The sequence below is a fragment of the Plectropomus leopardus genome, chromosome 16 (genome assembly GCF_008729295.1).
Source record: "Plectropomus leopardus isolate mb chromosome 16, YSFRI_Pleo_2.0, whole genome shotgun sequence".
Classification (NCBI taxonomy): domain Eukaryota; kingdom Metazoa; phylum Chordata; class Actinopteri; order Perciformes; family Serranidae; genus Plectropomus; species Plectropomus leopardus.
The window spans coordinates 9951652-9978901 of record NC_056478.1 but is presented as its reverse complement, the minus strand read 5'-3'; the positions used below and the strand labels follow the sequence as shown (position 1 = coordinate 9978901).

The 27250-nt window shown below is 38.3% G+C and overlaps 1 protein-coding gene across 2 annotated transcripts; it reads left to right on the top strand.

The window, feature by feature from the left end:
* Positions 1-8314: 8314 nt before the first annotated feature.
* On the top strand, positions 8315-27222 carry LOC121955391 (deleted in malignant brain tumors 1 protein-like). Of its 2 annotated transcripts, none has more exons than XM_042503333.1 (17): positions 8315-8396; positions 10180-10257; positions 11718-11744; positions 11888-12199; positions 15437-15730; positions 16175-16489; positions 17235-17522; positions 18488-18802; positions 18892-19194; positions 19859-20167; positions 20544-20855; positions 21542-21850; positions 22978-23271; positions 24662-24997; positions 25075-25182; positions 26316-26400; positions 26512-27222. In XM_042503333.1, the coding sequence occupies exons 2-17, from the start codon at positions 10206-10208 to the stop codon at positions 26654-26656; spliced, it is 3804 nt and encodes a 1267-aa protein (XP_042359267.1). In that variant the 5' UTR covers positions 8315-8396; positions 10180-10205; the 3' UTR covers positions 26657-27222. The 2 variants fall into 2 exon arrangements, with proteins under 2 accessions (XP_042359267.1, XP_042359266.1); XM_042503332.1 differs by lacking the exon at positions 8315-8396 and adding an exon at positions 9898-10018.
* The last annotated feature ends 28 nt before the right edge of the window (positions 27223-27250 follow it).

Sequence of the window (27250 nt, the reverse complement as noted above, 5' to 3'; positions counted from 1 at the left end):
CCTGAAACAACCTGAGGTCGAGCCATTTTGTGTGTGCGTGTGTTTGTGTGTGTGAGAGAGAGGATGCTTTACCATAGGTGACAATGACACTGCAGTTTACCACAAAGCACATGAGACCAAATGTTAAGAACCCTAAAACATATGAGGGATATACATGAAACCTAATATCATCGCCAGCATTCATGTTAGAGGGACAGTTCACCCCAAAATCAAAAATACACGTTTTCCTTTTACTTGTAGTGCGTTTATCAGATTAGATTGTTTTTGTGTGAGTTGTCGTGTGTAAAGCTGTAAAGATATCTGCCACCACTCAAATATAATCAATGAATTCTCCAGCAATGGGTGATATATTACAAAAATCTTTGTATTTTGTGATATCTAAATGTATTTTTTTTTGTGTGTGCTTTGAGCACCACAAGTTGAGTGCCATTTAGTTTAATTGTATTGGAGAGGAGTCATCTCTACGGCCGATATCTTCAGCACTCAGCACCTCACAACAAAACAATCTAGACTTATAGACAGCACTACATGGAAGAGGGAGAATATGTATTTTTGGCATTGAACTGTCCCTTTTAGTTTGTAGTCATTTTCATCAAATAAAACAAAACTTGTTCTTGTGTCATTCCACTGTCAAACTAGTCTGATTAAAGGACAAGGTGGCTGTTATTGTATATTTTTTTTTGTTATTGTTTACCAATCCAGTAAAAAGACCAAAACCAACATTTTTTAGTCTGTCAGTATGTTCTTACTTCTCTAACTAGTCTGTGGCTCTCAGCCTTGAGCTATTTTGGGTGTACTGAAGATGCAAGTCTTTAAAAACAGAAGTCAACTGTATAGTTTCAATCATTTTCAAGTTATTTCCTAAAACATGACATGTTTATCATGTCAAAATATGTAGAAGTAGAACAGCTGGAGCCACACGACATTTTGCGTCTTTGCATCAAAATATCACTATGTTTCCTTCTTGAAAAGTTTGGTGCTGTGACATTTGAGCTCATCCAAAAAGATGCAGATATATATAAGTTTTTAATCTTTAAAAGCAGATGTGTTTTTTCTGCCGACCAGACGTGAGGGCGTTTCTGTCTGCATACGCCGGCCGAGCAAACTCTTGGCGAGTTGGTTTGTGTACAGCATATCCATGACAATACACAAAGCCGACCGTAAACAGACGAGAGGCTGAGAGGTGCAAACTGCATTAAAAACCCCAATTAAGACAAATATTCCAACTGACTGTATACGTGCCCATATAGTGCTCCAAAAACAAATAATACCGGCATATCTCACCTGTCTTAATTGGAAAATGCTGAATTTGGAAAACAGAATATGCTATTTATATGACTGTAATCGTAGCCAGTGTTACTCATTTGTGTGTTTTTAATAGTTTTTGGACAACGATGGAGCTCTGTGGCACAGAGGAACAAGATATCACGTTCTGGCTGCTCAGACAATATTTGTCAGTAGGATCAATTCATTGTTGGCTTTGGTCTTTTTCACGGGATTTGTTGATGACATGAAAAATATTGCCACTTTTATCCTCTAATCCAGGCTGCTGTAGACAAAGCACGGTGAGAATCAGGGTCGCATGAGTACACTTCACAGATTATTACTCCAAGTCTTATCAGACAGAGGACAGCAGATAAGAAGTCAGTGATAGTGGTAAAGCTCTGCACAGACAGACATAAACTCAGCTTCCCCCTCTCTCCATATCTCCAAAAGTCTGAAATGTGAGTAGACTGCCCTCTGTGTTTTTTAAATACTATGAAATGACCATAGGTTTACACATCATTGCCAACTCATAGTCTTGTCCTCCAGTGTGTCTTCTGTGTTCTCTGTCCCAAACACCAACACTAAGCATTTTCTCTCCATATCTTTGGTTCTTGTTAAATTATCACGGGTGGGTGGTTGACTGATTCCTTTATGTTCACACATGAAGGACACACACAAACAGACTTGCCATCCCTCTCTAAATCTGTGCCATCATGTGAAAGGAAGTCATTTTTATTTCAAATCATGTAGAAGACATCACTGTATTTCCGTCTCTGTCGACAGTGACGACATTCCTGTTTTGCTGAGTTGTATCGTCATGTATTGTGAAATCGTGTGATGAATTTCTTGTGAATGGAAATTAACAAGCGTCCTTGACCGCAGACTGAGTAAATGTACTTTATGTTGCACACCCCTCTGCCTGTGACTCTGTTGTGTTTAATTTTATTGTATTTTTCTGTTTGCAGCAGGCTTGAAAGAATGATTCTCAATGAAACGTTGCTGCATGAAAGCAGGTTACAATTCTTCACGTTCATGTTCATGTGGCAAATGTTTTGGGCCCCCAAAGAAATTTTAGAAAAGGGACCCCTGTTGGCTAGTTTGGTGAGGCCATCCTGGTGGTGCGAGGTCAACATACTGTTTTGCTCTCTGTATGAATCTGACTAACTGCCACCTCACACACAATCTAAAAAATTTTTTTATATATATTTACCTTTTGTATGTGACGTGTACCTTGTGAACAACAATCCCCATGAGGTTACTACTTTTCCTTCAGCAACCAGCTGCCTCTGGACTGCTGAATACCAAACGGCAGCGTCCTTGTTGTCTGTCCGAAACACCGATTTACACGCCTTAGACGCCCAGCTTTGCTGCCCCTCCTGTCTGCTCCTCCATCAGCCAATTAGTAACAAAAAAACAATGAACAGATGAATGGATTTGTACCAGGGGACGATCTTCTTCATCACCAACAGAACCAGTTGATAAATCAAGCTTTTGCCAAATCCATGCAGAAGAATGGTGGAAATGTCTTCTCTGAGAAACTCCACGTGTGCATCCTCTTGTTGTTGTTTAATTATTGATTTTACTTCTGCAATAACTTCACTTAATGTTGTGTTTACTCTACTTATGTTAGAGTTAGCAGAAACACAATGTTGAGATCATGTTACCCGATGGCCACTCATATTAGTACATTTTGCAACGTCAACAATAACCCCATTAAACCTCCCATAAAGGCATTATATAGTGCAGCACCCCTGTCCCCCCCAAAACATACGCAGGGCCCCATCTGGGATCGCCACTGGTACAACTACAAAGAAAGTCAGCTTCAGAGAGGAGGGGGTGGGTGGCACACACAGTTTTTTTCTTTGAATTTTTTAAAATCAGCCTATACAAACATTGACATATTTGTCTTGAAATCAGTCTGAGGTTCATTTGTTTTGGTGGTGGGCAGGTCTTTTTTTGTGATGCAGAAATTCCAAATGGCCAACTGGAAGCAAAATCTGGTAAATAAATTTTAAGTTTGGATGAAGTGCCAGTGACTGATAGGGTCCTAAAAGAAGATAAGGACATCAAGATTTTTTCTTAAAACTGAAAATGATTAACCTATCATCATTAAACAAATATTAAATTTAAAATGTCTTAACTAAGAAAGTATGTTTGTTTGTCTTTTCTTGTTTTAGGCAAAAGAAAGTAAACATCCAGAGAGCCCCTGTATTGTCCTCTCCCCCCTCTATTTTCATAAAATGGTTCAGTCCACCCTTACACCTGGCACTAATGGTACCTTCAGAGTGAAGTGAGGAGTGTTGGAGGAGGTGGACTACATGTCAGCTTCCTAAAGAAAAGTCTTGGTGCCAAAACCCCAAAGAAACACAGAAGAGAGAGAGGAAAATCCGACAGTATGTCATCCAGTTCTTCACAAAGAAAGGTGGGTCACCGTGAGTGGTGGAATTAACCTGTTTAGTCCACAGTGAAAAAGGTTTGCTCCCTTGACATTAGTGGATAAGATAAGAAACCTCCCCTTAAGAACAATGTCAATTTACTGTAAAATTAAAAACATATATATATTTGCATATTATTTCAGCATGTGCATGATGATACATAAACCAACAGTCTGTTCGGAGAAATAAATTGCCTAACTAGTGTCGCTAATTTTGATTTTATAGCTCAAAAATGAAAACCTTGTAAACCCAGCTCAAAACAAGCTACCTAACTAAATAAAACAAACTTAAATCCCAAATCTGATGGATTATCTCAAGCCTTTAGCCTTTCCATCAGGATATTTTTTTTCAGGATGTTCCAAGCAATTAAAATTGCAATACTCTACTACCACTATATAGATATGAATAATATAAAAATCACATATACCCATTTAAATAATTTAACCAAATAATATTTTAAGGCAGGATGCCCCTGGGTGTTTTCTGCCCCTCATCTTGCCCCAAGGATCTAATTTTACATTTTTACTTTAAAGACCAATTTTATTTATCTTTTTATTTTTGTTTCAAAATAAACTAAATGAATTCAGAATAAATGTCACAATACACTATGGCATACCCTGCTTTAGCTGGCTGGAGATGTTCTTAGATGGTCCTGACCCAGTTCTTGCTGGTCTTTGATGGTTGACTCTAGGCCACCAGCCCAACATGCTAGTGTTACCAGCCTGTCAAGCTGCGCACATTTATCTCTATGAATATCTCATGACAGTAGACTAAACTGATTTATGCCCATTGATTTACTTTGCTGAAAGAATTCCTTTTCTAACCAAAACTTAAAACATATTATTAACAGACAAACAAAACAAAAGTACAGTGTTCAAAAAGGAGAATTTAAAAGTAAAACTTATATATCCCTAGCCCTTTCACACTTTTTGTCTTTTAACGCATATATTATTTAAACAAATAAACCAGCTAGAGTGACCATCACAAGCTGGTATGACCAACTAAACTATCAAAAATTATGCAAAAACATACCAAGTGTTTTTATCAGCAGTGTAGCCATTCATTACATGTGTTGAGAGTAGATATAGCGCTCTATATTGGTTAGAAGAGGAATTAAGGGAGTAGGGGGCATCTTCTCCTTTAGCCGTCATTTAATCAGCACAATCACACTTTCAGCAAGCTCCTCACTCTAAGTCAGATGTCCCTCTCCCTTCCTGGTACCAGGTGAAAGTACAGCTGCAGCTTCATCCTCAGCGGCCCTGTTTCCCCGTACCTCCCTAAAAATGCACCAGCCCGACTCCCAACTGAAGAAGGAGGTGAGCAGCACTCTGTCAAATATCAGTTGATAGCTACTGAAAATTGGGTTATGATTTTAAGACAAGTGGTGGAAGAAGTGGTCGTGTTTTTTTACTTAAGTGAAAGAAATAGACCTATCACAGGCAAAAATTACTCTATTACAAGAAAAAATTTTGGATTTAAGGCTCTTGAGGACTTTTTAAATGCAACTCTGAGTTAAAACGAAGGATTTTGACAACTAAAATAATCAATAACACAGCCCAAATAAAAACACTAAACACTTGCATTTTCAAAATAAAGCAGTGTTAGATTATCCCACTAATAAAATGCTTCTTGCTTTTCAAGGCTGTTCATCACTTTGTGACTTCAAAGGAAGTCAAAGAAAACTCAACTGAGATTTGCTCCTGCACATTGTTACTTTTGATCTGTTCCTCTTTAAACCTGCCTCTTGACTTGTACGGTGATTATTATGACACAGTGCCCCCCTGCCCCGGATGAGTTGTAATGTCATTTCCCGTCAGAGAGTGATGCAAATCTCTGTGTCTGTAATGATTTACCTAGACATCAATATGTGTTTAACCTGCTGTCCAAACCTCAGGATCATCAGTTCTGTCATTACAGAATACTGATAGAAGACCGAGGTCACTGCTTCAACACTTTTAGAGCCTCTGGCTGTTTTACAGTCTGAAAAAAGTTTTCTTAATTTTGAGGCTTGTGACCCTTTATAGTTACGACTCGCCATTACGGGTTTCTTTTCAGCTGGTAGCATTCTAGTCAAACAGTGATAAGCCCTTCTCAAGTCCTTTGTACACAGATATCGCGTGATATGGATGCTCTGAAGGTCCGTCATTACACCACCACAGCGTTTTTGTTCAGAACCAAACAACTGCGGCAGATAGCATGTCGGCCAGAGGTCGACACATTGTCAGCCTGGCCAATTTTTGGGACCAATATTTGACATTTTCATGATCTGCATTGGCATTTTATTTAAATGATCGCCAGTAAAATTAATTAGTTGTAAAGTGCAAGTAAGTTTCAGCATGGAAGAAAATTTTACTTTGTGAAACCTCAGGGAGATATTTTTATTTATTCATTTTTATTAAAATTTTCACTTGAATTTATTTTTTAAAAAAAAGTGGCTGGGACTTTGCTGTCTGATGTTGAACGCTTTGATTTAACATTTTCAAAGTTTTATGTTGGAGTTGGTTATATTCTGAATTTTAAATACTGACAAAGATTTTCACTTCACTTATAAATGCATGTTGGTTCTAAATATCGGTTATCTGTCTCATTAACTAATAATAATCTGTATCGGTCCTGAAAAACTAATATCAGTCGACCCCTAATGCCGGTGTTCCGAAAACAAAAAAAAGCATGATTGGCATGATAAGTAACACAACAACCTCTATATAGTGCTTCATAAACAATAACAATGGCATAACATGGCAATAACAATAATTTACTGTCCTTGATATATGACAGTCGATCCTGTCCTCTGCTCGGAGGGTAGGGAGCACCTGAATGTCATTGTTTTCCCAATTTGAGGACATTTTCGTCTGCTGCTATTAGCTGCTTTTCAAATCTCCCCACTTGTGGGTCGCACAAATAACATGTTGTCGAAATGTCACACAGACATTGACTCTGTGCTGTTACTACCTCTCGAGCCAGCTTAAAGGTGAGACAACTCTACTCCCATTGTGCAATTGTAACTTTTATACGGAGCAACAAGGCGGCATAATGGTGCAAAATTCCTGCTGTGAACAGGCAGTGTGAAGGGGACTTTTGACTAATCATTGAATTTATGTCATGTTCTTGCTATATTTGGATCACTGCCACCAAGTCAGTGCACTGAGAGCTGAGAGAGCATTAGGAGGAGGAGGTATTATATGTGTAAGTATTAGGACAAAAGCTTGGTGTGGCAACATGATTTCTTTTAAAGTTTGTCTCCGCTGGGTCGTACAAATACCCTTTGGCAAAACTTCACACCTGTCCCGTCCATGGTCCCATCCAACTGGCTGTCCATTTTACACAAGCTGCTTTTGCACTGCCTGTTCAAGTTGGGAATATCACGTCGTTTTGCCACTTTGCTGTTCTTTTTATAACATGCAGTCGTGGAACAAAGGGGGACTAGATTCAAGATTCAAAAAAATGTAGAAAATTGCCTCTGGTTGGGGGCTCAAACAACATGAAAAAGCATTCACACCCATGAGACTTGCATAAAATCACAACAAATCACACAACAGTATAGATCAATGAAAACACGTGTGCAGAGCTACATTTAAAGAAGGAGATTTAAAGAAGTAATGACTAACTTGCCTTGTTTAAAAAGTATATTGTGGTGGGAATCAATGATTCTTGTGAGTTTTTTTCTTTTTTTTCTTAGCAGGGGTGCTTAGATACAGCACTGGAAAAGTATGTATTTTGGGGTGAAATGTACCTTAAAGTTTGTATGTGAGCATAGATATGATGTACATGAAACGATGTGACAAAACCTGCAGCCTCAAGAGGAAGTTTGAGTTATTTTGAAAAATGGTGACATTTGCAACGGTAACAGGAGGCAAATTAAGGAAATTGTGTGCAAACAGATGGCCAAACCAGGCAACCTAAAATGCTGAATAAGCAAGTCAGTTGTGAAGTATCACAAAGGCCAACATCCTCAGTTTAACAGTAAGAACAGTAACTTCTGATTAACAAAGAGCATGCCCAAAAAACTGAGAAAAGACATTTAAAACAACTATAGAAACACATTAATGTAACAGATGGGAATAAAAATGTATAACAGATAACATCAGATCAATCAGAAACTTTTTATTATTATATTAGTTTGACAGGGACAGTGCTTCCTGGTTATCACAAAAAAAATGTATAAATGAGCTAGAGTGGCTGATGTAAAAAAGTCACCCTTAAAATAGAATAAAATGCATTGCAAAATTCATCTACAGTACATAACACAGGCTACAATATGTATTAATTAGTACAGCACACATTCACCAATGAATAATGCCACAGTACAATGTGGTAGTTGAGTGAACTTATGGAAAATGATGCCAATTAATTCAATCACAATATGAACACATTCTTTGATATTGCTAATTTTACTATTCCATATCTTGGTTTGGTTAGGGATCTACTCGCAGCATTAATTATGGCTCCAGAGGGTCAGTTGTCCTATTAACAAACTCTGGTTTCCCCCTTGATAGATTTTAAAGGAAGACACAATACTGCAGTATTTTGAGATCTATAACAGGAACTGGATAATTACAAAAATGACTGAGTTACAGACTTTCACAAGGGGAAGTGTTTGCCATTCCCAGTCCGGATGAGTTGACAATCAGTGTGGGACAAGTACTGATGCTGTTAATCTGATGAGCAAAAACTGGCTGCAACCTGTTTTGTAAGGTAAAGAAATTATTTGCAAAATATGATACTGGATTGAAAAATATTTTAAAGCTCAAGGTTTGGTGCATCTAACCTAACAGAGAAGGTTTCTTATCCTTTATGGGAGTCAAATGGTGACAGTGTGAGTCAAAACATGCTCAGTGTTTAACTGGGACTAATCATATTTAGTTGAAATTCATGATATAGGACAAAATAACCCGTTATTTTTATGTTCATGAAAATGCATAATTAAGGCAATGATTAAGATTTAAACAAGAATGCAGCTGCAGAGCAAAGCTCTTTTTTAATGGAATTGAATTTGGAAGGCATTTTTCTTTATTCATCATATTTCATAAAGTGATGCAAATTTGTGCTACTGCTAAGTCATATGATGTGTGGGGTTTTTCTTAAAGATCTTATAATGACACATTGCATACTTATCCCAACTTGTCAACTATAGCAGCTTTGCCAGTGGACCTAAACATCAAAATATGATGCACTAGGTTCCCCACTGTGTCAGTTTTGGATATAGTGGGATGTAACGCTCGTTACCTGTATTACTTACTCATCCGTTTTCACAGGAACTGTACAGTTTGTGCTTATTAAAATACACTTACAATGTTAATGTAAAACACTTTGTTTCAATGTTTATTTCCTTATGTTTAGGAAACAGAAATACGTGTCTAGATTTTGAAAAAAAAACCCAAAATGGTTTTGCTTAAAATTAGTACGGATGTTACCAATGTCATGTAATGTCAAGACAATATTGGCATATTATTGGTATCAGTTGATATTGGCTTTAAAAGGAAACATCAGAATTGGCCAACATGCTTTAAAATGACAAAATGAACACGTACAAAACATTAAAGTATTTTTCTTATTTTGAACAATGAATGAATATTAAATACATTTATAATCATTGTATTCTTTTGTCTCTGCTGGTGGGCCATCATGATAAGAGTTTGCATAATATGATGTTAATTCCACTACAGAAGAGACTTGATGATCATTAACATGTGGGAAAAAAAACATATATTGGTTATCAACCAAATTAGTTTTTATACATTGGCATATCGGATACTGGCAAATATCCACTATCGTGCATCCCTAATTGAAATAACTCCACTGACTTTTGGTGTCACACAGGAAATGAAGAGTGGTGGTGGAAATGGCTGGGGGTTGTACAAATTCAACATGAAAGGACTGCCGCGGGGGGGTGGGGGGTGGGGTCAGGTGGTCATCTCTTGACATTCGTTCATAACAACTCTCCTTTTGATCTACATTTAACTGTTATTTTTTCTGCAGCTGATCATTGTCCGTGTCATAAATCAACGTTATTTGCATGCACAGCAGCATTCATTTACATGTGGATGTGTTTCCCTGTTGAGACTAATGTCTTTTATAAAATAGTATTGTAGATATTGTGCAAAACAAAATGAAATCTCCTGTCACCCCCTGCCTTTAATGATTGATCCAAATGTCAACATACATCCAAGTTGCAGTCCAAGTCCAGGTTGCCCGTTTTATTCAAAACAATTACAGGATCTGTGCACGGGGTGTTTTTACTTTGGATGAGTCAGATGTGATCAGCTTTTTGTTTTTAAGTGTAAGTTGATTGAAATAGCTGCTGTTGGATTTAAAAGGTAAGAGGGCGACTTAACCAACTTCGCAGATTTTGGTTAAAAAAAAGAAAAAAACATGGATGGCTTCCAAAAATCAACAAGCTTTTCTTGTTCTGCTGAATCCAGATGAGATAGTGAAGTAACAGCCTTTTTTAAACATCGTTCTCACTGTACCCTGACAGCATTTGATCTACTTTGAAGACACAATATGATCTTCAATCCTGCCGAAAAACTTCATTTTGCTTTTTATTTGTCAATAGGTGAGTTTCTGTTTAATTTGACTTCTTCCTTTTGACTTTCTTTCTTTGACATCTTAAATCAAATCCTGTGAGTACAGTATAGTCAAACATATTTGTTACATGCCCTTGATACTATGAGATAAAGACAGTCAACAGAAGTAAAAGTCTTGTAGTTTGTACCAAAATAATGTTATTTTGTTATTCATATATATACATACTGTAAAAATGTTATTTCTTTAGTCACTTTGAGGTATGTTGGTCAGGTATGTTTTTGTGACTTTGTTGTACATCTCAAGGTACCTATCCTGATACATTCAGTGGCGTCCCCAGAAACTTCATAGGGGTGGCCTAAAGAGGGATGGCACACCAAAACCAAAAGCCATAACTAAAATTTAGGATTTATTTGTTGTTGTTGTATAGCCTAGTTGAAAACTATCAATATTTAAGGAGTCACACACTGATTTACTTTGGAAGACTAACAGAACAATATTATAAGGATGATAGACTAATACATGTACAGTTAACAATCCAGTTTTAATGTTATGTATCTGTCAGGAAATCCATTGTTCTTAAATAAGGCTGTTTGTCCTTAAAAGATAAATATACAACTTTAATTTGAAGAGCACATTAATGGTAAGGACTAAAACATTTACTAGAAACAAGCAAAGTTTAGGGGAGGAAGTAAAGTGTGTCAGAAATGAACTGTTATGATACTTTTACCTTTTATTCAGCAAGATAATCTTCACAAATGAACACCACTTTTAGGACTTTTGAAACCTAAATGCAATTGCCGAGGTAAAAAGCTATTGTTTGGCTACAAATGAACTACACCATGGTCGCATGATGTAACGTCTCCACAACGAGGCTGTAAAGTCGTGTACGTGAGCCATGTGTTAGTACCTGCTTTTTTTAAGACATAAAATATTCATAGTTTGTGAGTCGGCTATTAACTTTATTTGATGTTGATTTGATTGTATTTACTAATATTGCAAATACAAACTGTTGGTAGCCTTCTGGAATAAGAAAATAAATTGCTTTTTAAACTCAATAGATACATTTTGCTTCAATGAAAAGATTGGAAAAACTTTACCTTTAATAAATTTTTCCTTTGGAGACAAGACTTACAGTAAAAAAGGTAATATATTGCAATGTATCACAGTATATGTCATTGCAATACTCAGCATATTGCAAATGATTTTAAATAGTAATAATATTGTACTGTGACCAAAGTTTCATGATAATATTGTATTGTTATTTGGGGATTCCCACCCCAACTACCTTGGTGCTAGTTGAGCGCTACAGCCTCTTAAAGACAGTGATTGTATCAGCCGGCCATTGAACCCCTTGGACCCTCCTTTGGGGGCACCACTGAATACATTTTACAAATTCCAGCTTTGACCACTGTGTTTTTATTGGATGATATTGTTTTAAATATGTGTGAGAAATCTCTGGGCTGAACATTTCGCAATGTGTTACTGTAGGTCTTCTGAGTCTACCGCTGCTTACAGGTCAGTAAGTTTGTTTTATGTTTCATGCCTGTAAACACAAGAATATGAATTAGATATCTTGATTTCAACACCCTTTTTTTAAAAGGGCTTTTTCTTATTGAGTTCATGGTGACACAATTGTAAGCTTTCATTATCATTTCTAGAATGTGATAAAATCAGGCTGGTCGGGCCTTCGCGTTGCTCTGGTCGGGTGGAGGTCTACCACAGAGACTCTTGGGGAACGGTGTGTGATGATCACTGGAGCCTCGCCAGCGCTGACGTGGTGTGTCGAGAGTTAAACTGTGGGACAGTTCTTGAGGCCAAAAAAGGCGCCTTTTTTGGAGAGGGGACGAACATGATCTGGTTGGATGATGTGCAGTGTACCGGCAGTGAGCCTTCCATCGTCAAGTGTCCACACAGACCGATGGGGGAAAATAACTGCGGCCACACCGAAGATGCTGGAGTTGTCTGTTCTGGTAAGACTGAGTTCATTCATTTACTTCAGTTGTATTTGCTTTACTTGAACCACTTATGGTTTATTGAAAGTTAAACTATCACTAGAATACCAGTCAGTTAGACACTTATAGGGATACTTTGCTGATTTTCAACCATATTTGCAGTGGTTATTGTGTACTGTGGTAACTTCAACCAAAACTTCAACCAAAATCCAATCAAACTGTAAAACTAGGCAGTGCTGATTGAATAGAAACTAAACTTATGTTACTGCACGGCCTTTGTCTCTCCTAAAATGTATTTTAATGTAAAAACACAGTGAAAACAGAGGCTGAGTAAAAGGATTTCAAATGGTAAACCTAAGCAGCAATGATCACATAAAAACCAATATTCTGCTACTGAGTTGCATATTTCTCACCTCATTTTGTTGTCAGAAACATGTTTTAGCTTCCTGTTTAACTGTAAAACAATTTCCAGGCAGCTGCCAATGTGTCGAACAGACCGGTTTTGTTACGTCACCCACCAGCTGGATCGTTTATTGGCCCTATGCATTCTGGTAGTTGTAGGTTTTCTACCTTTTGGACAAAAGCCAATACCACAGTCCTTTTTCTTCTTTTTTTCTCTGGTCATTTAGCACCAGTTGCAAAAGTATTTGCATCTTTCCACTGTAGAGACAGCCTAATTTTATGTGAGGAGTCTCTTTATATTGATGAATTACTTCTGCAATAGCTGGACCATTGGACAAAGGGAAATTTGATTTCCTGCAAAGAATTTAAAAGATTGATTCCACTCTCATACCAATCCATTAACATAGAGGTTACAGCTGCTTAGCTTAGCATAAAGACTCGAAACAGGTCATTTAAAAAGGCAAATAGTCATTCTCTTACAAACAAACAATACATGATGTGTTAATCAATGAGTATTTAGTAAATATAAGAGTGACATCAATCTTCTCAGGGTGCATTTATGCTCAACATTACCTACGGAGTCAGATGGAGCCTGCAGTACGTACTCGTCCGTGTTCATTTCGTCCATGTTTGTGCACGTTTTCTGAGCACTTATGGGTACAGATGAAATGGGGCAGTACCAAAAGAGTTTATGGAGGCAGTGTAGTGTAAAGTTTAGAGTTATTATCATAAATATTTCAAATAATATGCATATTTTTTACATTTGTAACATGCTGTGCAATTTCCTACTGTACAATATATTACCTCTTAATGTGCAATAATATTTATAGGCTATATTTCTTTATTTCTACAGTAGATATACCACACAGCATATATAACAGTATAAGTTAAAGGTGTAAATAGGATATATAGATTTTATTTTTTATATAAATTTAATTTTTATTTTATCTAATTTGTATTTTCTAATACTTTTATCCTTGTTTTACTTTTTTTTTGCATTTTCTCTTTTTCTGACTCTTGAGCTTGCTGTAACGTGTGAATATCGCTGGTGTGGGACTGATAGTCGCATCTTATCTTTTCTCATCTTATCTTGAGATGCAACCGTTGGAGATGACAAGAAATTTTAATAACGGTGGATAGGAACAAATCGATAATCTATAATGATATATAGTAATACATATTGAAATTAATGAACAGAATTCTTTGTCCACGTCAGGATGTATATTATAACTGCACAGACCTCTGCCGTCTACAACACCGCCTCTGTTTAGAGGTTCAGTATTACAACTTCCTCCACTGTCGCCCTGTTTTTTGTTGTTTTGACTCTATTGCCGTCTATTGGCTGTGTCTGTGTCATCATAAAGGACGCATGGAAGTATGAGGAGAGTGATGTTTGAAATGGATGCATCTATTTTTGTACTTAAAATTAGCTTTAATTCTCTGCCAGGTAAGTAACCGCATTTCCCAAAATAACAAACTTTTAATTCTTAAAGAATTAGTTAGGCATTAGGACATGAAATCAAAATTTTTCATGATAAGGACCTTCCTCAATTTATGTCTATATTAAGACCAGAAATGTGGAACTGTCATGAGGTGTTGGGAAATTAGGAAATAAAGCTGTGGAGAAAAAGCAGCGAACACAGCATTTATCTTAGCAACTGATATGATTGCATCTTGTCTTCAAATTCCAGAAAACGGATTTGTCAGTTCACAGTTGGTTGTCTACTTTCAGATTATTGCTACCCGCGTCGGTGATACTGTTGCAACAGCGGCACAACAGCAAGGTCAGCCTGTGACTGGCTGCTGCAAATGTAAAGTGCAAAGGGCGCGAGGTAGAGATGGAAGATAAATCAAAACTTAACAGTCACCAGGGCCCAGTCGTTCCAAAGCAATCTGGTCAGATTTCAGCTGTCAGATTGGATCAAATCTTGAAAATAGGTTGTTTGAAAAGGCAAAGAGGAATTTGAAATTGGATTAGATTAGATGGTTTTTAATGTGGATCAAACCTTCAATTTGTGTTATCAAAACCTATTTATAGGATTAAGATAGCTTTGATCTAAAATATCAGGATGCCTGATTCCAGCAGAAGGGGAGATTCAGGGTGGATTTCAGGAAAACAATGTAATAAAACTTTCAAATTGGTCAAATATATATACTTTTTATATATACTTTTAAAATATTTAGTACTTATTTACCTGTTGCAGTGATAAAGCAGATTAAGCAGACATTAGAATACATATTAAACCTTTCAGTAATGTCAGTTTAAGTAATGAAATAAAGTTTTCTGTCCCCATAAAAACAAAAGATATGTAAAGTTACAATAACAAAGATCTCTGTTTCATTCTCTTTGGCAGCACCTATGGCAATAAGCAGGAACTGAAGTGTGTATGTTGGCAGACTAACTCTTAAAAGCAGGCTGGTGAATTTATTTACTGGTATATTAGACATCCAGTTAGGGTGTTATAGGTTGAGTGTTTTGGTTTTTCTTTTTTTTTTTTTTTGAAATATTTCAAATATTTAAAGGGCTGATCAATAGATTTAGTGCCGTGGCTCTATAAAGTGTAAATATTCAAGAAAGGCTGGTCAAAATTTAAGCTGTGGAGTTGGAGATATCCTGATTACTAGTCCTCAAGATGCAGAATTGGAGAGCACAAAAACACCACAGCTGATATTTAATGGACAGACATTACAGTCATATTTAACTCTCCACCACAAAACAAGAAATATTTTCCCCCAATTTTAATCATTTCTTAAACATACAAAGGTTTTCAGTAAATTATATTTTTTAAAAAAGTTGTTTCACACAATCATTTGTTGCACATTTGTTGATCTTATTCAAATCATCATTTCCAGAACATGTGAGGGTGGTCAACGGCAGCAATCGGTGTAACGGCAGAGTGGAAGTCTTCCACGACGGCAGCTGGAAGCGAGCGTGCAGCAGTGACTGGGCCAAGGCAGACGCTAACGTGGTGTGTCAAGAGATTAACTGTGGCACTCCTGTCATTCAGTCTGAAGTGCTGAATTTTGGAGAGGCACCCGGCCTGGGTGGCATCAAAACCAACTGTGCTGGAAATGAGAGCTCTGTCTCACGGTGCAAACTTCAGGATTTCAAGGAAAGCTGTATTGATGCTACTCTTGTCTGTTCAAGTAAGTCATCCCTGTGCTCAAACTACGTCTGTAAATGTGTGAGAACTTTACATGGTGAGATGATCTGTTGTTTTGTTCACTGTGACCTTGTCTGTCTCATTCTTGTGAAAGCTATCAAGAACACCTGGAGGTAATTTCTTCAGATTTGACACAAACATTCACCTGAACTCAATGATGAGCTGATCAGACTTTGGTATTTAAGGGTTAAGGTCACTGTGGCCTCATATCTGTCTCATTTTTGTGAATGCGACATCTGAAGATCTTAAGATGGCCTTGAGAGAGTTTCCTCGGATTAGGCACTGACTTCAAACAAAATGTGGTGACATTTATCTTGGGTGTCCAATTTGAAAATGTGCTGATTGCATAAATCCTCTGTGCTGCCATCGGGAAATGTGTGTGGATGGCTTCTCGATAAACAGGTGTTGTTTTCTTCCCACATGACAGACAGTAAACCAATTCGGCTGATGAACGGGACTAATCGGTGCTCTGGGCGAGTGGAACTCTTCAATGATGGACAGTGGGGAACGATTTGTGATGACAGATGGGGGATGCAGGAAGCAACTGTTGTATGTCGAGAGATGAACTGTGGCACTGCTCTCTCAGTCAAGTACAAGTCCTTCTTCGGCAGAGGTCGGGATCAGGTTTGGTTGGATGACCTTGAGTGCACCGGTCATGAGAAGGCTATTTCTGACTGCCCGCACAGAGGTTTTGGAGAACACGATTGTGACCACAATGAAGACGCTAGTGTTATATGCTCAGGTAACACGTTTTTATACTTTTTCATGAAAAACCTGGAAAAATCACTGAATTTTACAATCACATTTTCCAGGCCTTAAAAAGTCACAGAATTAGTAGATATACTCAAAAGTTCTGGAAAAGAATAGAATCATAGAATTTAGTTGTGTGTAATGACATTGACACAGTAACCTTCAACGGTTAACCTTATACATAGTGTAACATAAGGACATAAAGTTTATTTTCTGGAGCTCACAGCGTTACATTGAGCCCAATGGCATCATACGCCTGACACAGACGCTGCAATTCTGCTGTTGTGCCACAACAAAAATAGGTTTCAAACTATATGGCACTTTACAGGGGCTTCTATGCGCAGAATTTCTGTAAAGACAGACCACTCCAAACCAATTGTTTGTTAGCGATAAGTATTGTAGCAACAATTCAAGATCAGTATTAGTTATTGGCTGTTGATTTCTCTCATCATTACAATGCTTATCTGTCTCAAATTACCTGAACCCACCCTACATGTGTTTACCAACACATGTCTGCTGTTGATGTATCTACTGTATCAGCAGTTACAAGTCCTGTTGATATATACTGTAGATTTTTTTTAAAAATGTATACTATAGTATGTTAGAAGATCCTCCTGCAGCCTGTTGCACTCATCCTTTGCCATTCCTCCTTCTTTAGTTCTTTGGTACAACATCACAGATTTTTCTTGAACATACTTCTTGAACATTTTTCTTGTTTTTAAATGCTTGTTTTCCAGAGTCAGTCAGATTGTTCAATGGGACAGAGCGATGCTCTGGCAGAGTGGAGATCTTCCAAAACGGCCAATGGGGGAAAATTTGTAATAATAACTGGCGCAATGAAGAGGCTGCTGTGGTGTGTAAGGAACTCAGTTGTGGAGCTCCCAAAAAATTCCAAAGCCACAATTACGGGGACAGTGGACTGAGAGGGTACACAAGCAGATGCTCCGGAAATGTGAGCTCGATCTCTGAGTGCACGCTTCAAGAATACGCAGGGAGATGCGAAGGTGTTTCTCTTTCATGCGAAGGTAAGACACAAAAGATAGGGATATACTGTGCTGCAGCACATTATGCATATATAGTTTACTACAGAACACTCCTGTTACATTCCGTCTACTCAAGCAACTACTGATTTATATAATTTACATCATATTTTTATTTATGTTATATATTATCTTTATTTTATTTCGCAATACTTTATATCTTTATGTCTAGATTCCCTTTCATTTCTACTTATTAGGGATGCCAGATAATATCAGCATGTCATTGGTATTAGCTTATAATGGCTTTAAAATTAAATATTGGCATTGGCTCAAAGTTGCAATGATGCAACTTTAATTATAAAACAATATGATACGATACGATACAATGCGCTGCGATGCGATGCGATACGATACGATACGATACGATACGATACGATACAATACAATACGATACAATACAATACGATAGCAACAGCATCCAAGCTTATTGAAGTGGGAGGAATTTTTGTTTAAATTTTGTTACATGAGAATAAATATGGCATGTTTTACATATAACCTAAGTTAAAGTATGTTTATTGTTTTGCCCAATGAATGTATACATTTTGAAAAGCAATATATTGTATGTCTTCCTCTGCCAGCAGTGGGTCATTACTAAGTGTGGTATGTTCTACAACGGGAGAGACATAATGTTTTCTGCAGTTAGGTGGAAAAACATGTGCACATATCATGATCAGTGTCAGCCAAAATGAGTGCTTAATATTAGCATATCAAATATCAGCAAAAATCCAATATCGTGCATCCCTTTTAATTATTAATTTTGAAACATATTTAAACAGTATTATTGAGGGGAGTCTGTGACCCAAGTTTTTTAATGGCAGCGACTGCTCTTGCTTTTGTTTATTTGACAATAAATAACTTTAAACTAAAATGAGTATGTTCGATATTACTTAATATTTCATCATTGCGCTTTAGCTTGTGAGTACTTTTGACATGAGTGAAACTGTCCCCAGGTCACCCACCGCTGAGGCTCGTCAATGGCACAGACCGATGCTCTGGTAGAGTGGAGGTTCTGCACGATGACCAGTGGGGAACCGTGTGTGACGATGAGTGGGACATCAGAGACGCTCAGGTGGTGTGCAGAGCCGTGGACTGTGGAACAGCTCAGACAGCCAAATCCAGCGCTTTCTTTGGTCAAGGCCAGGGAGACATCTGGTTGGATGATGTTGACTGTTTCGGTAATGAGACGTCCCTTATGCACTGCCGGCATCCCACCCTCGGAGAAAATAACTGTGGCCACGGTGAAGATGCTGGTGTGGTGTGCTCAGGTATCATTTTGGTTATCACTCTGTTGTTAGCATGTTATTTACTTAAGCATGTAGTTCACTTTCGTGATTATTTCTCCTCTGCTTTTCAGCTAACATCAGACTGATCAATGGGTCTGATCAGTGCTCAGGCAGGGTGGAGTTCTATTATGGCGGCCAGTGGGCATCAGCATATAATTATAACTGGGGAATTAATGAAGCATCAGTGGTGTGCAGAGAGATGAATTGTGGAGATCCTGTCTCGTTTTCAGGATCATATGGTCAAGGCGAAAAAACGGGAATCGGGTATAAGGTCAGCTGCAGCGGCAGAGAGAGCTCTGTCACACAGTGCAACCTGAGAGAATATGTCAGGACCAGCCAAGATCGAATCGAAGAGGCATCTGTCACATGTTCTGGTGAGACTTGAATTTGGATTCAAATTTGACTTACTCTCACTTTGTAGGAGATATACACTGCATCCATTATTACATACTACATACCCAATATGTATAGTGCATCGTCCAGTTGTTTAACATAGTTTTGTGAGAATAAAGCGGCAATCTCCAGTGCTAAAAAATGAAGCCAACATGAAGTGCCAAAAAACTGGAGTTCTTTAAATGACCACTTGAGGCATGGTTCAGGTGGGTTTTTGGTTGGTGAGATAGCGGTGTCCGGGGCTTGGTAGGTGATGAAAGCAGGCTCCTGGTGCTTGGATCAGCCAATTGCTAAATTAAATTACAATATCCTGGTTTTAACCTTTATAGAGCAGTCATTATACATATCTATAACAATGGAGAATTCTAACATTTCACACTCAAATTTTAGAGGTTTAGTTGGTTTAACAATGCCAGCACCTTAGCTGGTTAACTCCCTTTGTTTCCATTTCAGAACTGGAGAATTACAAACTTTATTTCAATTATGGCACCAATCAGTATATAGTACTTGCATTTTCAATTCTTTTGAAAAATGAATGCCCCAGGAGGACACTAGGGGCCCTATCATGACAGAACTTAAAAGGAAAACCAACACCCAGGCTGGGCTGCATCTGCTGTACATTCATGTAACAACTGTCATCCCCAGGCAACGTAAAGTTGATCGGTGGGAACAATCGTTGTGCTGGAAGAGTGGAGTTCTACGACAAAGGCCAGTGGGGGACTGTGTGTGGTGAGGCCTGGGACATGAATGATGCAAACGTGGTGTGCAAACAGCTGGACTGTGGCAGGGCTCATAAAATGACCACCATGACTGAGTATGGACAAGGCCCAGGACAGACATGGAGCGATCAAATTGAATGCAATGGATTGGAGTCAACACTGGGTCAGTGCCCACAAAGACCATTTCGTGACAAAACCTGCAATGTCACCTCAGTTGCTGGTGTTTTCTGCACAGGTAAGAAACAGCATGAGTGGTGAAAATATTCAAATATACCATCCACTTTGACTGATATTGATTTTTTTTTAGGTAGGCTTTTTTAAAGTGGCTAAAATAAGTTTCGATAACAACCCCTGTGGGGTGCACGACCCATCCTTGTGCCAGCTACTGTATGTAACACAATAACTATTCATAAGTATCTCATACAGCCCCACTTAAAAAAACCGGAAAGGTAGTGAGTTCCAAATCTTAATTGTGTGCAACATAGGAAACATCAAGTACTTCGCTTGTGTTTTTCTTTGATTATTATTCATTTGCTATGTCTTTAACTACATTAAAATATATGCAGAATGTCTGATACTGTCTTATAATTCAAGTTTACTTGACTTCACAGGAGGTTTGGAGGTCCGGTTTGCTGGTGCTAAAGAGTGCTCTGGCAGAGTAGAGGTACGCTATGGCGATGTGTGGCACACTGTGTGTGATGCAGACTGGACCCTGAGTAAAGCTGAGGTGGTGTGTGCACAGCTGGAATGCGGAAACGCACTGAACGCTCCTGGCGCTGCCCACTTTGGCCAAGGCAGTGGAGAAGTAGTGGAAGCTAGCAATTGGTGTTTTGACAATGTGACGTCTCTTCAGCAATGCTCACTCAAAGGTTTCAGAAGAGCAACGTGTGGGCACGAACGTGATGCTGGCGCTGTCTGTGCAGGTAAAGCTTTTTAAATTAAGTTTACACATACCAAATAAAAACAGTGAAGTGGGAAATGATTGTATATGTTTAAAGGAACAGTTCAGCACATAAGGAAACACACTTATCTGAGACATCATTGTCTGTGTCTGTTTCTAAAAAACTTTAGAATATAGATAAGAGTAAAACTGGAAAGTTTGGTGTATCTATATGCTACTGAACTGAAGATTTCTGTATGAGAAAAAAAACTCACTTTGAGAAAAATGCCTTGAAGGATATATTGTATTATTTAATACCTTTTAGGAAAGAAACACTACAGTTGAATAGGGCATAAAAGATTAAATCACCATTAATTTTCAGGAGTTGATAACTTATACATGTTTTTTTCAAATTGTAGGTTTAAATATACAAATGATGCATACTGTTGCCATTATTTTTGCATAAATGTCCAGAACAGAAATTGGAACTAACATAAACACCTACATGTGTGTTTGAGGCTTTTTTCCCCACTAGTCTTTGCTATGGTAGCAAAATACCCTGAAATCTCAAAATTGACCAATGCATGAAAAAGTGTTTTCACCAGTAGTGTCTACCTTTAAAATAAAGATAACACATGTGCAATGTAAATATACTTTAAGAATTGTATGTTCATGTATCAAGGACTTTCTTAGCATTTGGACTCACTTAGTTTCTGTTTACATTTGCAGCACAAATTCGGTTGGTCGGTGGCTCAGGTCAATGCTCCGGTAGAGTTGAGATCCTCCATAAAGGCCTGTGGGGAACTGTGTGTGATGACGAATGGGGAATGAGTAATGCAGACGTGGTGTGTAGACAGCTTGGCTGCGGTCATGCAGTTTCTGCTCCCACAAGTGCCCACTTTGGTAGAGGCACTGGTCCAATATGGCTGGATAATGTGGAGTGTAGAGGCGAAGAGCCTGCGCTCACACATTGTACACATCCTGGTTTCGGAGAAAATAACTGTGGGCATGGTGAAGATGCCGGTGTCATCTGTTTGGGTAAGTGACTCAAGTAACTGTAAGTAACTCATTGGTAACTGACTCATCCTGTTTCTCCAAACTGGGGGCTGACTTCAGTTGCGTTTCCACCAAGCAGTCTGGTTCAGTTCAATACTAATTTGTTTGCATTTCTAATGTAAAAAGTTGTAGATACCTTTAGTACCTTGGGAACTGTCCCGATTTTTGGTCATCCCTCTGCTTTGTTTACCTAGCACACAGCTCTGGTACTAAAAGGTGGATCTAGAAACCCTGCAGTCTGTTGTTTGGTCAGTGAAGAATCAACACTGTACTCAGGGCTGAGCTGTGGCTGGTTAAACTACTGTTCATACTGTGAAAAATCTTTTATACATACCCTCTAACTACAAAATGAAAGGATGTTTTGTTGCCTGTCGCCGCAGCTGTATACTTAAAAAAAATTATTTCATTCACTGGGCTGACTGGGGGCAACCGTTAAGGTGGAACATTTACTTGTAATGTTACTCAATTCATGAATTGATAATCCATCAACATGACTTAAATTTCAATATCACAACTTTGACCATTTAATTTGTTTGTATTGTCTCTCTTGGATGGCATTCCCTTGAAGTAATGAGTGGATCTTCAAGCGTTTCAAAAATGTAAATCAATTGCAACCAGATTATGTGAATGCATGTATTCTAATCCTCACTTGGAAAAAGAAAAATGTAAAAGGGCTTTGTTCCCAAGTGCTCTGGCAGCACTAAACCGCTGCTTTTGCATGACAAGAGGTCAGAGTTTAAACCTGCTATTTATAAATATCCCATTGGGAGAGACAGACTGTCACTCCAGCCTGCTCTTTTTTGTTCTGAAAATGTTGGTGTGCAGCCCGTTATGCGGACTATAAATGGGGCGCAGACTTCATTCTGTATCACCCTTGAACAAGTAAATGCTGGACGGAGCAGTTAGTAAAAAATAACCCTGCCCACATGTAAGAGTACTGTCTGCGGTGTAAACACTAAACAGATCTAGGGTCTAGGTATATGTTTGTAAGTTTTACTTTTTGATATTGTCTCTAAGTATCCCATACAATCCCACTTCAAAAAAATTTAATTATCCCCTTTTGGCTGCGTTGGCTTTTGTGACAAAATACAACTTATTTTCTGTTACAGGTGATTTACAGAAGCCCCAGATCACTTTCAGCCCTGCGACAGAGGTAAACTGGGGCGACAGAGTTGAGATTACCTGCACTGTAGTCACAGAACACTTGGGTGGGACATTCGTCCTGAAAAGGATCCAAGATTCATTTAAAATGGAAAGGTACTCTGAGAACGAGGCTGCAACCTTTGTCTTCCCCACGGTGGACTTCAGCCAGAAGGGTTCATACTTCTGTGAATATCAAAAGAAACTGCCCAGTCAAGTAATCTATTATCCTCAGGGAAATACTGCGGATCTCTCTGTCACAGGTCAGTAATTGCGCATCTTGTTTGTCCAGTTGAACATAATTGTTGAACAGGTAGCTCCAGGGTTCTCAACGTTAAATTTAAGACTTTTAAGACGTTTTCAACACCACCTAGAATGAAATTTAACGCAGACCTCGGGGCCATACTGGCAAAAGTCTGAGGGATATAATGCAAAATTGGTGTTGATTTGAAGCACTAGAAATAATTATTTACCAAACACTTAAATTCAGTTAAACACGTTACTGATACTCACATTCATATATGATTTATGGTGCTTTGTGAGTAATAGTGTTTATATCAAAATAACATTAAGTTGAAAAAAATGAAAGATAATTTGTTGCATGAAGACTATCCTTCTCAGTGGCCTCACATAGTGCTTTTTGGTTGCAACAAAACTCCTCTTTGAACTAAAGCAAACTTAGTAGGTAAAAAAAACCCAAATATTTTACACACAATGGCTTTGCGAAATGTATTTAATTAAATGAAAAAGCTGTGTATATGTCGTAATTAAGAATTTCAACCCTTCTTGATGGCCTCACGTAGTGCCTTTTGATCACAAAAGCTCCTATTTAAAATGAGGCTGGCTCAATAAAAAATAAAAGACATGGCATTAAGCAGATTAAGATCATAAAGTGCAGCAAGTCACTTTTGCTGTGAAGTGAGAGAGTGTTTTATTTGTTGTCACTAGATTCAAGAGACTACAGTTTTTGGGGCTCTTTTCTATTTCTGTGTCTTTATATAGCCTACAGTCCATGGACAAAATATACAAATGTTACAACTGGAGTTGAGCATGGAGAACACCGAGGCCAGCTACCCATTATCATGTCAGCTAAATCAAATTTAATATGACTGCGATTTTATGTGAAATCAATTTAAAAAAGCTGTCTAAATTTAATAGTTCAACATCTTGAGAAATATTTTTTCTTTTTTCTGAGAAGATATGTCTCCTTTCACTCACTGAGACTGAACAGAACGGTATCTCATGCACATTATCAGGGGAAAAAACATGGCACGTTACCTGGACAGTAAAACACCATCATCTCTGACACGAGTACATACAAACTCTGCTGCCACAGCAGACACTGCACCACAGGATAACAGGGTCTGTAGCAATATCCTACATATACATAAATTCGGCTAGATTCTATGAATCTAAAAATAAGGTTATTGTCTTGTATTGTTGGGAACTCCTCATGTGTCGCTAATACTGTGTACAGGTGGGCAGACAAGTGACAGATCTGTGTGGACAAGAAAAATATTAAGAAATTTGTAATCGATAGTCAGGATAAGGCCATAATTTTAAGAATATTGTACCCTGGTTGTAAGTTTGCAAGATTGCAAACAGGTTTTGTGATCCATGTGAGTTTGTAAAAACTGGTTTTCTATCCTGCAGTGATATTGGAGAAGCCCAGCATCTCCCTGACATCTCCATATGCAATGGTGGTCTACAGCCCGGACAAAATATCAGTCACCCAAGGCAGCAGCTTCTCCGTCACTTGCTCTACTCATTCCAAATATCCTGGAGGTTACTTTTTTCTGACAAAGTCCAACAAGAGCACCACTGACGCAAAGCCTGCGTTTGGCCACTCCATATTCTACCTGGTGTCCTTTGAATTCACTTCAATAGATTTAGAAAGCCAAGGAGAGTATAACTGCGTTTACGGGGTTAACATGTCCTCATTTTCCTTCTGTTCGGCTCCCTCCAAGTCACTCCAAGTCACTGTAGTTGGTAAGAGCCTTCAAGAGTTTATTGTCATATCATAGCTAGTTTTTTCCTTTGCTAACTTCATCTTTTAATCCCCACAGTACCTGCATCCTCTACAGTTGTCCCAGGACTTGTGGGTGGGCTGGTCGTCTTGCTACTCCTGCTTGTTGTAGCTTACCTGGTCTGGAGAAGGAGTAAGCGGGGTGCTGGTAAGTTGCAAAAGCCCTTTATACACAGAGATCACGCTACAGGGCTACTACAAAGCCCCTCCTTAGGCCGCCTTTGCATTTCTACACAGAGCAAATCAACAGTGGCATTATGCTAATTTTAGACAGCATGCTGGCATCGCAGAACCCAACAAGGTGTGATGGGCCCGACTCTTACTCCTTTTGAAACCTAAGCAAAGAGGTTTTATTTCTTTCAAAAACATGATGATTTTTCTTTCTTTGTTGGACAATTCTTGCCAAACTGGTTATTGCCTTTTTCCCCCATGTATTTTTTTTATGTTTTTTTTTCTAAATCCACCTTTATAACAAAGAGTAAAACAGCTTGTGAAAGGCATCTGAACCTAGCACAAGAAAACTGACAAGCCATGTTTCAGAGAGTTAACCTAAAAACATTGACCTCAAATGTGACATGTGGCATGCGTTTCAGCAGCACTTTAAAAACAATGGCATAACACAGCAATAACAATCACTGTAATATGGTGGCTGATCTCATCCTTTGCTCGGAGGGTAAGGAGCTCCTGGACCTCATTATTTTCCAAATTTGCAGACAATTTCAGCAGCTGTTTTTCTTCTTTGCCACTAACTGCTGTCAGATACTTTTAAAAATCTACTGCTGTGGGTTGCACATAACAAAACATCACACCTGTGCCAGGACAACTTTGTCCCCCCTGCTGTGATCATATCGTATATACAGAACGGTGAGGCGGTCCAACAGCTTTGAATACACTGCCCCCTGTTGAGGGGGCAGTGTAAAAGAGGCAATACACACTTTTTATATGGACATTGCATTCACAACAATGGGATGGAGGTTTGTAAGAACAGACTCACATATAGGTGTATGGACGGACAACCAGAAATACTTCACTGCGGCTGGAGGCCACTTCTGTTGCTGGTGCAGAGCATCTTTCAGTTCATTGTTAGTTTTATGGCTCAGAACTGTACTTCTTTAGCCTTTCAGCTGCAGCAGGCAGCTCTTTATAATCCCAAAAAATCAGTTCATGCAGGTTTAAAAATGACAGTTCTGATTCTCCCCTGTATCTGATTTAGCACAAACCTTCAAGTTTTTTTGTTTATTTTTGGGCTGTACTCATGTTTATGTTATATTAATTTTTCAGGTACCATGGTTCAGTTTAGTAACCGGTCTGGAGGAACATTAAAGCCAGATACAGACGACAGAAGCAATAGAGCATTTGATGGAAGGTAGTAAAAAAAAAAAAAAAGGAGAGCATAGCTAAAGTTATTTGATATACAACATTCATTTAAGATAGAACAACTTGTGATTGCAATTGTCCCCCTCCTTATGTCCCACAGAGACCGTAACACCCAAGTGAATGAGCATGCAAACAAGCGTAGCCTGGAAGACAACGTTCCTGGCGTTGACAACAATGTTGAGAGGGACCCTGAGGACCTGGTCGGGAGAGTGTGTTATGAGCTTGAACCACTTGTTCTCTCGTGATAACACTTTGCTTAAAGGAATAACCTGTCACATGACTTTAAAATATTTAAAGAGTCCCATGGCACCAGGCTTGTAAACAGGCTTTTATGACCCTCTCTGTCCGACCTGAAACAACACCCAACAATCTAAAAATCAAAAAACAAGATTTTCAGCTGGTGTTCGGATGCTCTTTAAGGTAGATCACAGGAACCTGTTTAAAGTCTGTTTTTACGTCTTTTGTTGCAAGCAAATTATTCAGAATTCTCCACACTTTGCGTTTCCTCAGATAGATGCCCTATTAGTTGCTTTAAAATATGCAAAAATAAATTTTGCAGACATTAAAAAAAAAACAAATGTGATTTTGAATAAGACACAACACTTGCATAAATGGGTAAGCATTCGCCTGTAACACTTGTTTTCATACTTAATATTGTGGTGATTTTTATTTCTCTGGGACACTGCCAATCACAAAGCTAAGGTCCACTCACTTGTCAGAAGATACTGATTACATTGTCTTTGTATGCGTGATAATTTGCTTTATTTGATACATGTAAATGCTGATCAATAAAGATGTATTTCTTACAAAACTTTTCATTTTTACCTATTCATTCAGCA

Coding starts and splice junctions, on each gene's coding strand:
- LOC121955391 (XM_042503333.1), top strand. CDS start 10,206: ATGATCTTCAATCCTGCCGAAAAACTTCATTTTGCTTTTTATTTGTCA. Junction 12,200..15,436: donor TGCTGGAGTTGTCTGTTCTG/GTAAGACTGAGT, acceptor CATCATTTCCAG/AACATGTGAGGGTGGTCAAC. Junction 16,490..17,234: donor CGCTAGTGTTATATGCTCAG/GTAACACGTTTT, acceptor CTTGTTTTCCAG/AGTCAGTCAGATTGTTCAAT.